We start from the raw sequence: 12557 nt of genomic DNA, 5'->3' as shown, positions 1-12557 counted from the left end.
AGTGGCATAGAATGCAGTAGTACAGAGTAGAGTGGCGGCCAGTGCAGTGTTGCAGAGTAGAGTGTCAGCGTGCAGTGGCGTAAAGTGCATTGAACTAGAGTGCAGTGGTCAGAGTGGCATAGAGTGCAGTGGTATAGAATATATTGTTTCAGAGTAGAGTGAAGTGGCTTAGAGTGGAGAGGTGCAGGGTAGAGTGGAGTTGCATAGAGTGTGATGGCATAGAGTAAAGTGGTGTTGAGTGCTGTGGCCTAGAGTGCAGAGGTGCCAAGTAGATTAGAGTGACATACAGAGTATTAATGTAGAGTGCAGGGGCATAGAGTTGAGTGTTACAGAGTAAAGTGCACTAGCATAGTGTGTAGTAGCTTAGAATGCAGTGACATACAGTGCAGTGTTGCAGAGTAGCATACAGTGTAGTTGTGCTGAATAGATTGGTGTTGCTTAGACTGGAGTGGTATAGCGTGCAGAGGCATAAAGCCCATTGGCATAGAGTAGAGTGGTGCAGAGTAGAGTAGAGAGGCATAGTGTGAAGTAACAGAGTGCAGTGGCATAATGTGGGGTGGTTCCGAATGGAGAAGAGTGCAGTGCAGTGGCATGGAGTGGTGTGAAGTGGAGTGATGCAGAGTAGGGTGCAGTGGTGTGAAGTGGTGAAGAGTGGAGTGAAGAATGCATGGTGTGGTAACACACTGCCATTACAGACAACACATTTTTTATTGAAATGACCATTACATTTGCACAGACATACAGTTTTTCCAAATCAAACTATACTGTGCACAGACGATGATGTGTGGAAACTGCATCACCTAATGCATTGATTTGTTTTAATCAAATAAAGGTATTTGTTTTCAGTTCAGAATTAACAAAACTGTGCTTCATTTGTACTCCTAATTCTGATATATATTCTGAAGTTTATCTAAATGTTGTCATGTGATAGAAAAAACTATTTCCTAACCCCAGTGTCCAGTAAGATTGTCGCATAAATCCTCTCACTTTGAAGTCAGAGAAAGAAAAGTAAACACTAATCTCCCAAGGAAGACAGAGCCTGGTATTTGACTTTGTTCTTTGAATGCATAGCAAATGTGATGAGATAAGAACAAGGTTTACAGGCCTGTTTACAGAAAAGGAGCATTCGGAAGGATACTGTTAATAAGGTTTGGGCAAGGGAAGGGACAAACTCAAGCTGCCTAGCCTAAAACAAATAAAGCCAGCAAATTGAAAGCAACAAAATGTGAGTTACAAACCACAAGGCCAATGGCAAGCAACCCGCAGAATGCATTCCCAAGGAAGCTATATGAATGTTCTTAAAGTGACAGCCGTGGGATTCTTTGTGGGGAAAGTCCAGTATTTTAGTTCAGTCTGTATCTTGCAGAGGTTTGGCCACATCAATCACCCAGGTAGTTTGACGAGAAGATCTGGAGTGTTTTCCATGTTGCAGGAAAGGTATGTACACCCATGCTATTAGTTTGCTACCAGTTCCTATGGTGTAGAGTTTCTGGCACACCTCGTGTAGGGTTAGTGCTAGGTGGGAGACATGAAATAGGGCATTTAATGATTATTTAAGGTGGTTGTAAGTAAAGAGTTGACCGAGGTGAAGATGGTAATCTGCCACAAGGGTTTGGAAATGTAGTAGTTGGCTGTCCAGAAATAAATCCGCAAATTTTAAGACACCTGCAGCTTGCCACTGATGGAGTTGCTCTGAGCACAGCCCTCCTGTGCGAGTGGGAAGGCTTAGCAAAGATAGTGCAGGAGCACAGGGTTTCTTCGTGCCAGTGAGCTTACAGGTTCTAGCAAAACAAGAGAAAGTTGTGTGTGATAACCCCAGATGGTGCTCCGTAGAATGGTCAGTAGGAAACAATGAGCAGTGCTTTAAGCCTTCCTTAAAAGTCTTTACTGATAAACCCCATCTCATGTAGGGAAGTGGGCAGAAAGCCAGCGAGCCACCCATTGGACCTGTGCAGCTGAATAATAGCATTCTAAGTCCAGAAGACGTAATCCACCCACAGTCACAGGTAGCTGTATAGTGGAAAAAGCTACCCAGTGGCACCGCAGTGACCAAATCAGATGTGTGGAATGTCTGAAGAAAGAATGAAGGACGAGCAGGAGATGGTTTGCAAAATAATACTATCATTGGGGTAGCACAACATCTTCACCAGTGCCACGTGGCCCACTACAGAAAACAGAAGAGAAGACCAAAAAGAAAACTGGGTTTGGAGGGACCGTGACGCTCTGCCAAGATTTCCATCCTGCAAATCAGTGGGAGAATGGTAGCTAGTAATCACTAGGTATCAAATGTAACTGGTCCCCAGTTCAATCTGAGATCTAATTGTATATAAAGGGGAAAACAGTGCCGTATGTTAAAGAAACACAAATTACAATGTTAACATTTTTAATTTTTGTTTGTGCAAATATTTTGATGATCTTATATGTACTTGAGACTTAGGGATAACCCAGATCACTAGTTTGGCTTTTGCTCAATTTCTAAACTATTTAAAGACATGGACAAAGTGGCCAATTGCCTTGCACAACCTTGGAAGGAGTCTGGCCCCTGCTCTCTCTTCACAAGCATGGACAGCAGACCACTGCACCAGAAGAGTTTGACAAGGTGGATAGGTGTTGCTTGTTCAACCACTTGACAGAGCCTCTTCTGTTTCTCTGCTGTCTGTAGAGACAACTCCCCAGGTACCCAATACCTTCCAATAGTCTTGGTGGACCCATCTTGTCTGATTGTAAGAATTGTCCCACCTTGTTCTTCTCTTCCTTATTCATCCAGTTCTTAGCAGCAACTCTTTGAATCACTTGCTGTGGATCTCCCATTTGATCTCAGTTTCATCCTCTTCTTTTATTATCTTTGATTGATAGTCCGGGCTCCCATTTCTGCCATAAATGCAGAGTACCAGGCATACACTCTAGTGCTGTGAGACTACAGACAAGTTGTGGGTACCTCACATCCTGACATGAGGTGTGAGACTGTCACCTACACCATCTGCCCTGCCTCATTAATTTTTTTTTTAGGTTGAAAGACCATGGGTAGTCGGGGTGAGCCAGATGTTTTTGTTCAATTTGTTTAAAACTAGCATAAGGTTAATTACCTTAATGTTTCCCAAACTGTTTGCTACGGGTTTTAAAATGTTCAGAAACATAATCAAAATTGTGATGTTTGTTTCTCTTCAAGAAAGATTGGGTAGATTTGGGTAGGGGTGATGGCTTGACACAGTGCTGAAGGGCATTAATTTACTACTAAACAAGGATGTAATGTGACACCTGAATGTAGTGAGAGAGCATAGCTTAAACATATATTTTATAGACGTGAAATGCTTACATTTGACAGTACAAATTTACTAAATTGAAATGTATTAATAAGTGTGAAGATTTATTCGCTTGTGAACACTAATGCTGAATAACAGAAAACTCATCTTTAATTATATATATATATATTACCACGAATTAAAACTGTATTCATTAGAACTCGTATATCTTAAGTTAGCATGAGTCGCGAATTAGCTGTGTAACTCTCATTTAAAAGCGTATTTTCTGCTTCTCCAGTGTGCGGACTTGCAAACGACCATGACCCAGCTATTGTTCTTTTCTGCATCTGTTAGAAACATCGTGGAATTTTCTCATCCGCATGCTAGTAGCTTCTGGTCTAAAACTGTGGGATTTGAAACAAACATAGATACTTCCAAGGACATTAAAGCGAGGAGAAGAGAACTCTTGACCCGAGACGTGTGCCAAGATGGTGAAGTAACCCCGGATATGCCACCTACGAAAATGCCGATTATGAAGACCAATTAGAAGACGAATTAATATCACGAAATGACAAATGCATTACTTAATTTATAATTTGATTGGTTACCAATAATGGGGTATAGTTACTAACCAATAGGATTTTGGGGGAATGTATTACGGAAAAGGGGATAAAAACCCATAACACGAGAGACGAGACACATTAGGCAGGGGATGATATTGATTGCATCCAGAATCTCTGTCACTCTTTTTGATGACTTGAGACTTAGAAAATAACCTTGTCCATAGTTTTGTCCGTTAACTTTCCCCTTAAGGGAAAGTGTTCCTTGTTTCCAATTTAGATAGACTGACGGTGACTCAACTGATGTCCTGAAGACAAAGACTGATCCTGAATGCTGACCTATCTCGAGGAGGGTAATTATATTGCTAACGGAATCTTTTGCCTTTCTTTCTAGGTACCAACTACTGTATGTTTAATTAGGTATTTTAGTTAGATGTTTTTCCAAATTGATATTCTAAATTGTTTTGCATGAAGTCCAACATGCTAATGCTAATTTGAGGTTAGACGAGGTGTTCATTTGACTGACGGAACTGACGTGACTGACATATAGCTATGCTGAACTGATATCTTATGAATTATTATGCACCATGATCTATTCTTTGTTAACACATCTATTTTATGTTCCTGATCATCGTATTATTGAAAGCTTATTGTAGTTGCCATTTTGTGATTATGCTCTTATGCTTCTTGGTTTTAAAACTAATGCGTTTATTATTAGATTGTAAACTATAGGGAATAAATTCACAAATCTTCCTTCAAGGTGTGGTTATTTGAGTCTGAGAACTAATGAATGCGCCGAAGGTTCATTAATGGTTATTGTGAAATATATTCTGATGCTGACTTTTATAATACTATTGGTATAATAATTGGTAATCTCGTTTTACGGAGACTCACCACTGGGCCCAAAGATTCATCGACCTAAAACGAGTCCTGATGTGTATAAATTGACATAGACGGACGCGTTAACAGTAGCATACCAGGAGGCAATCACAAAAAGACCAAAGTGAATAAATAGTGCTATGCTACAAAAGAGTAAATGCACTGACAACATAGTGATGCATGGCCACTTTTGGGTGTGTCTGTAAAACTGACATTTGTTCTTGAATTTTTGTCTTGAATTTTGACCCCTTGTCCTGAATTTTGTACAGTCCTGTACAGAATTTGCCTCAATGCCAGGTGGTCACCCTATCTTCATTGCTTGATTTTTCGCTCCCGAGGAAGTGTCACTCGTGTTCTTTGAAATGTCACTCATAATTGCACTGAAATCATGAAAATGTCACACTAGCAATCAGAAACCTCTGCAGCTATGATCATAAATAAGCAAAAGACGTGTGCTGATCGGCAAAAGTGAACTGGAAGTCCGCGCATGCACACGAGCAACGTTCGACATGCTCAGTGTTTCAACATAACAGGACCGCATGAAGCAAGCACTTTTTGTGGTCCTTGACAAGCATTTACCGTTTACCATACGCCCCTCTCCGATTGGCGAACAGCTCCTATTTTACATACAATTTACAAACATTTGCTGCTTTACCAGACACCACATCTCAGTTGAAGACTGCCCTCGCTAATGACGGGGATCGCTACCTTTCCTGAAACATGAATGCCAACATTTTAGAAGAGCATATTGGGGGATTTTCAGATCATAATCGTGAGAATGTATCTCCCTCTTTGATTTCTATTGAAGGTCGGGTTATGTCAGCCGGGAGACAGCCAAAATAAATACATTTTTTGCTTATAAAAATCGAGTGTCTCCCGTCTGAATCGGGTCTATTGCTAGCGTGGGTTTTGACAGTGCTCCTCAGTCCACACGCCCTAGCAGCCCGTCACACACAGGACAACCATGGGGAGGGGGAAAAGTGGGCGATTTGGCCAAACGCAGCAGGTATCCCGTCCATGCTTAAACCAATATCTGTAATTGGAGCCCGTATAATTGTTACTACTAGTGTGATGTTAAATGAGTATTAATTTTGCCTTCTTTATTTGCAGACCAGAGATTCTGATTAACGGGTTGGGAGGTGGTGGGTAAGGGGTTAACTGCACATATTGTTGAGGAGAAGATGGCCGCCCGTTTGGCATGTACCTTAACTACTGCCATTATGTCAGAGGGAAAGTGAAACTGACGGATTTATAGCAGTTGTGTTCAGATGTATGGCTACCAAGTGTCGCCGCAGTTTTAAAAGCGGTTAGCGTTCCAGTTCTCTGCTAGCCGGATGAACGACATCGATGTTTCCAGTGTGACTTTGTCGCTGACGTTTGCGTGCGTGCTTACAGTACTCTCGCGAGATTAAAGTTATATATAGTCTCGAAGCCGAGAGTGTGTGGTCTTTTTGCCTCTGTCTTTCTGTAGAGCCACAATGAGGTGAGCCGGATTCTTACTTTGGGAATGTTGTTAGAACGAACGTGCTTTCTGATCAGTGCGAATAGCAGGAGACCATGCGGGCCGAAGTCCACGCGCGCCTGTGGCATGACACCAGTGTAATAAAAAAAAAAGGGGGGGGGCCGGGCCGGGCCGGGAAGGGAAGGAGGCCTCCGTGATAGTACCAGTAGGCCTTCAACCGGAGCTGTCGCTGCACCACATTTATATCTATTGGTGGACGATAGTTCAAGAGTCTAGTCTTTCCCTACACTTCTATAGTGTGGCTCCGCTGATGGCATTTTTGTCCCTGTACGCGTTTAGCCTTAGTCCTTTTCTGATAAACGCTGTCCACAAGGCCATCGTCAACACATTATGGGTATATTTTGGTGGACATGGCGGTGGTGTATTACTGTACAAGTATTTTTGACTCCTTATTGTGACCGGATATTAGCCTCCCAACTTCCAGAACTATTTTAGCGCGTGAGAAGGCAGGGTCTTAAGGGTTCTTTTTTGCGCGAGGAGGGAGGGCTTCCTGCCAAAACGTTGCCCCTCTCGTCTAAAACAAAAGCCTCAAGCTTCAGAGGTTGCTCAGATGTCTTGTTAACATTGCAAACGTTTCGTGGACGTCAAAAGCAGTTTCCAAACCTTAAACATGAGCTCGAAAGCCAAATTGTACAGTGGTTTCTGTTCAGTTTTTGTCTACCGGCATGTAAAATCGGCTTCGGGAGAGCGTGTGAGCCAAAAGCGGGGTTGCGTGTTAAGGAGAGTCCACGTGTCGGCAGGTCTGTACCATGGCTGTTTTGTCACTTAAATGCAACGTGAATAATTCTCATTAGCCATTGCTCCAAGTATCTCCCCGCCTGCCCACCCCCAATACTTCAAATACAGACCACTTCTGCATCTGTGCCTTATTTCCACCTGTCATATGCCTAGCAGCAACATTTGAGTGTGTTGTATCCTACCCGCTGCGCATTAAATCCAGTCTGTCTTCAGTGTTAATTTCCAGCTTCTATTGCCTTTTAAGTGAACTGTAATTTTCAGGTCTTTAGTTTTATCTGCCTCTGAGATAACTATAATTAATGTACCGCTGTTGCAAGTGCCTTGATATTTGAAACATAAATGAGGCTCTCCAAGCAGGATCCAGTGTAGAACTTGTTTATTTAGCCTCAACAAATAGGAGCCAACAACAAACATGACGAGAGCATCGGTGAGACAGAGTAAACTGTCATAACTGATGTCGCACTTAAATATATCTTAATATATATATTATTTGTCTCTCTTCAAATACATGTTACACGCTCACTAGCTATTACTTTAAACTACCAAATTGAAACTGACAAGACTACAATAAAAGAAAACATACGCAATTTGAAAATATTCAAAGCGTGCTGCTACAGAGAATATAATAACGTAAACCTGCAGCACATGGCCCTCGCACAAAACAGTGCCCCCCAGCAGGAGCTCACGCTGTGACAGGTGAACCTAAACCGAATGTAACACCATTCAACAACCACTCGCATTAGTTTTCACTAAACTCTATTTGCGGCAATGCTTTTCTGTTAGCCCATTAGCTTTCACTGGCCTAAATTATGGCGTGTGCGCTTTCACTGTTGCTATGCGTCTACAACCGTAGGTATTGAATTTATCATTTTGTCTTGCTTTTGATTTTCTCTACTAAATTATCCACAAGTCCCTTTACCATCCATTCACATATATACAAGCATTGCCCCATTGTTTACCGAGCGCCACCAGCTCACTTGTACGTCCTCTTACTAAACATGAGAACTTAAAATGCTTACCCATGGCCCATCGCTTATAAACGACTAAGGGGGTAAAAAGGGCAGTCAGTGGACCTAAGGTCGTTGCTCTCCTCAGTGGCATAACTCGTTATTTCCTTGACACTGATACTTTTGTTTTTAGTAAAACAAGATCTCTATGCATGAGTTTACCAGCCCAGTTAACAGCTATATTCACCCCGCTCAAAGCTGCTGCCGTAATTTGACAGCATAAAACAGTATTCAACCCCTCCTCCCCCAATGTGATTTAAGTTGAACCGTGTGCCTAATTTTCCATCTAACTAATGCTATCTCTGGGTGGTGTTCCTTGGTACAATATTGACGTGCACTCTAATCATTTTTTCAAATTTGAACACGTTTGGTTGCGCTTTCTTTGTAAACACTATCAGAACTCAAACAACCCAAAAACCATACGCTTACATAAGTTTGCTGACAGTTTTCTGTTTGGGGTATATAGAAGTCACAACAATTAAGTTGTTAGGATGAATGGTTCCAAATACGCTAAAACCACTGGCAGTTCTATTGACACGTCTGGGCATACCTTGTTTGCTTTGTACCATGACCCAAACTATACCTCGCTGACAAAGCTAAAGCTGGCCTGGGTTTGTTTGGGTAACGTCTGGATAGGACCTCGATTGCCATGACGGGGTAGATTGTTCCCAGTAAGAGCGGTGTCAGGAATGATTTACAGTAGCCTGGTTTACGTGTAGAGTTGCATAGCGGGCGAAAAAAGGTGGGTTGGAATGCTGCCTTTAGTAATTGCCATGGGTTTAGTTTATTTACAAGCTTTCTTTGTCACTTTTTGAGTTTCCGTTCATCGTGTTTCCAACTATAATTACTTACAACATTCAAACGTTTAAAACGCCCAGTTTTTCATTTTAATTGAAAAACATTTAACTTTGGTGGGGGAAGCAGGGGTGTACACCGGCTCCTGTAGTAAATTTGTACTGATTAATTTGATTTAATGAATAAAGCTGCAAGTGTGAAATCATGGCTGATAAGATGCCTTGCTGAATGTATTTCTCTTGTCTCTCTGCAGTAGCAAAGTCTCCCGTGACACCCTGTACGAAGGGGTGAAAGAACTTATGCAGAATTCGCTGGCGAAGCCCCGCAAGTAAGTCCATATGGTCTTTGAAGGGGCGGTGGTGTCACGGATAGATGAAGTGGGTATGGTTTGTAGAGGTCTAGATTTTTACAAATCGAACGTACTGGAAATGTTCTTTAAAATTATAGCCAACGTTTCCACATGTATAGTTTGTCTATCATTTGACTAACTTGTTTATTCAAAAGTCCTAGGTTATCAGCGTTTGTATAGCGCACACTACCATTATTATAGTACCAACTTATATAACCATCTTGATGTGGACACCTTTTATTTACCTTTATATGCTTACCGGTAAAATGTGTTGGTTGTGCTGTATTACTCTAGTAATAGTTTGTGCAATGGGAAGGTTGTTTTTTGTGGTTAAAGTTGGTTGTGTTTGATCGCTGATTATCACACATAGAAAATGTTGGGTTCCCCTGAACTCTACTTAATATGTAATGTTCTGTGGTATATTGGATCTTGGTGATGGTGAATAATAAAGTCCTGATGGCTGGTTAGTTCTGCTAGAAAGGAGCAGGTGAGTCAAGTGATTAGGTTAAGTCAGTTGGTTTTGAAGTCGGTGGGAAAATGAGACATGGTTTAGAAAAGACTTGTTCAAAGCATTCTTAAAAGCTTTTTTTAGTGACCTTGACTTGTTTACATTGAATAGTCTTATGTTTTTTTTTTCTTTCCCCTAGATTCTTGGAAACGGTGGAGCTGCAGATTAGTCTGAAGAACTATGACCCTCAGAAGGACAAGCGTTTCTCAGGCACAGTCAGGTTCGACATAATCTGTTTCACCCAGCCTTCTGCCTGCACTTCAACATTTTTACCGCATACCTCCCTTCTCCCAACATAGTTTCAAATGGTTACTGTTTGTATAACCAGTGGGGTGCAGTGCAGAACCGCTCGGGTAGTTCAGACCACCCATATCAAAGTGGGCATGGCTGGACGGACCCCTACCCTGGGTCTTAAAACATGAGGGGAGGTGAAGGGGATGCTTTTGCTAACCTCGCCGACCATTTGTAAAAATGTGCCCTTTTGGAGGATAGAGATGTTAGCACGTGTGGTAAGGCTTCTCAGAGACTCTTCCATTGCTCCTTGACTTAGTGGTTTCCTGCTAGTAATATTCTTCTCTTCGACAGGCTCAAGTCCTGCCCCCGCCCCAAGTTCTCGGTTTGCGTTCTGGGAGATCAACAACATTGTGACGAGGCCAAGGCTGTAGACATGCCCCACATGGACATAGAGGCACTGAAGAAGCTTAATAAAAACAAGAAGATGGTTAAGAAACTGGGTGAGTGAAACGAGCATATGGTTCATGTTGGACTACCAGAAACTTTTAATTTTTAGAGAGTAATTGGACAAAACTAGCCGAACTATAACCATTAAGTGGTCATGAATCGGAGGCTGCAGACATTGAGTAACTATATTCCCTACACTTTGACAATTGCACAGGCAATCCGCTGTGGAGACCCTTGATCTTTAGAGGATGGTAAAATCAACGTTTAGTTGACTGGTGAAATCATACTGCGGATCCCTGGCTGCTGTACATTTTAACTGAGCTACAGCACAAGGCTGCAGCTTTTCGATGCAATGCCTCTGCTTAGTAACCCTTAAGCACATTTTGTTGCGTTTTAGTGTGCCGTTTTAGCACTGCAGGATGGCTGGCATGTTTGTCCATTGGCGGGTTTTTCCTGTACTGAATTGCAGACTAGTGTGAGTGCTGCTGAGTGTGCTGGATGGTTCCCTAGAGAACATAAATTGTCTACATTTTAGGCTGACTGCTGGTCAGTGAGTGTAATTAGGCTTACATGAGATGACGGTGGTTGTAATTTCTATTTTTTGCTATCTTGAATTTGTGTTGCTGCTCATCAATAAAACGTGCCCTGCGTATATATGTTCTAATTCCAGCTAAGAAGTATGATGCCTTCTTGGCCTCGGAGTCTCTGATTAAGCAGATACCCCGTATCCTGGGACCTGGTCTAAATAAAGCTGGAAAATTTCCTTCGCTCCTGACCCACAATGAAAACATGGTGGCAAAGGTCGATGAAGTGAAATCCACCATAAAGTTTCAAATGAAAAAGGTAAGCTTGCACACAATTAAGAGCAATTCAGATGCGGATCACGCAAATTGTAGTTGTACCAAAACATTGCAGTCACTATTTTTACTTTGTGTAACGCTGGAAATCTTCATTGTTAGAAAATAGTTTACCATTCTGATATCTTTAAGTGCAATCCCATGCCTTTGCAAGGATCATTGAAATTTAGCTGCATGGAATGTTGGTAGAAGGCAGCACAAAAAAGATCAGTTTATCTCCAGGGTCCTTACGATTTCTAGACGTCTGGCCCAGTTATAAGGATGTGGGAGGTACTTAGTTACCCCCACTTGTAGGAGGAATCTGTCTTGACATCTTCGTTCAGAGAAGTTTCCTTTATCCAGTGTAGAACATGTTCCCAGCTCAAGGTAGGTGGCGAAACGCTTCTCTGCATTCATAGAAATACACTGCATTTCTTTCTGTTCCAATATCTACATTCCATATTGATGGCATGTTGTAGCCTTCTGATAGCCAGGGCTGTTGTTGATTTGGATCTTTCCCCTTTGCCTAACTTGTATCTAAATCCGCGTCCCCTTTCCACCCAAAATAATTGTAAGTTCAGTAGATTGTGGCTATTTTGAGCTTATTTTCCTTTTTTCGTTTAGGTCCTCTGCCTCGCAGTTGCCGTTGGCCATGTTAAAATGACGGAGGATGAGCTGGTGTACAACATCCATCTTGCCATCAACTTCTTGGTCTCTCTGCTGAAAAAGAACTGGCAGAATGTGCGGGCTCTGTACATCAAGAGCACAATGGGGAAACCTCAGCGCTTGTATTAAGCCTTCATTGACAGAATAAATTTTTATAAAGCTTCAATAGTTTTCTTTATACTTCAAGCAATAAGCTGTTTCCAAAGCTCTAAAGCACGTGGCCAGTATTTGGCATTTCTGGCCGTCGTAACCTGAAATTTGTGTGCCTGCAGTTTGTGTGAATGCGTGCTTTTGAAGGTCTGCTGAATTTTATAAGTAATGGTTTATCGAAGGCACACCTCAGTCTTCCACATATTTAAGAACAAAAACTTTGCTTAACCCCCTTTGCTGCCAGGCCTTTCCTGGCAATTTGGGATAGTTTGCGCTTAGGCCCTCGTAACTTTTTTAGCCACATAAGCTACTCGTGCCAAATATGCCTAGAGATTCTGGAGGTACCCAGAGTTTGTGGGTTCACCTGGAGACCAAGAAAATACCCAAAATACAGCAAAGTTTTTATATAAAAAAAGGGGGGGGGGCTGCAGAATTCTACCCCCCCCCCCCTAAAAAGTCAGCAAAGTGCAGTGCTAAAATCACCATCTTCCTGGCTTTGAGGAACAGGCAGACTTGAATCGGAAAACCACAATTTTGGCGTTTTACTGGGACATACTCCAGTTTTACTTTCCTTTTATTTTATGCTTTTAGCCTCCTAGTTAGTGACAGAAATGGGTGTCACCA

General features: G+C 42.0%; 2 protein-coding genes across 5 annotated transcripts in view; both read left to right on the top strand.

Annotated features, from left to right (window-relative positions):
- Positions 1-4513, top strand: part of FANCE (FA complementation group E) — a 124720-nt gene extending 120207 nt beyond the window's left edge. For 2 of the 4 annotated variants that reach the window (XM_069238779.1, XM_069238778.1), the window contains one exon: positions 3541-4513. In XM_069238779.1, coding sequence (XP_069094880.1) covers positions 3541-3789 — 249 coding nt within the window. In that variant the 3' untranslated portion in view covers positions 3790-4513. The remainder of the gene's footprint in view (positions 1-3540) is intronic. The other 2 variants (XM_069238782.1, XM_069238783.1) reach the window with 1 other exon arrangement.
- A 1530-nt stretch (positions 4514-6043) lies between these two features.
- Positions 6044-11949, top strand: RPL10A (ribosomal protein L10a). Its single transcript, XM_069238777.1, has 6 exons — positions 6044-6164; positions 8997-9071; positions 9740-9820; positions 10186-10334; positions 10952-11124; positions 11742-11949. The coding sequence occupies exons 1-6, from the start codon at positions 6160-6162 to the stop codon at positions 11910-11912; spliced, it is 654 nt and encodes a 217-aa protein (XP_069094878.1). The 5' UTR covers positions 6044-6159; the 3' UTR covers positions 11913-11949.
- The last annotated feature ends 608 nt before the right edge of the window (positions 11950-12557 follow it).

Source organism: Pleurodeles waltl, chromosome 6, assembly GCF_031143425.1.
Source record: "Pleurodeles waltl isolate 20211129_DDA chromosome 6, aPleWal1.hap1.20221129, whole genome shotgun sequence".
Lineage (NCBI taxonomy): Eukaryota > Metazoa > Chordata > Amphibia > Caudata > Salamandridae > Pleurodeles > Pleurodeles waltl.
This window is presented reverse-complemented; position numbering and strand designations above follow the sequence as displayed.

Coding starts and splice junctions, on each gene's coding strand:
- RPL10A (XM_069238777.1), top strand. Junction 9,072..9,739: donor TCGCTGGCGAAGCCCCGCAA/GTAAGTCCATAT, acceptor TCTTTCCCCTAG/ATTCTTGGAAACGGTGGAGC. Junction 10,335..10,951: donor GAAGATGGTTAAGAAACTGG/GTGAGTGAAACG, acceptor TTCTAATTCCAG/CTAAGAAGTATGATGCCTTC.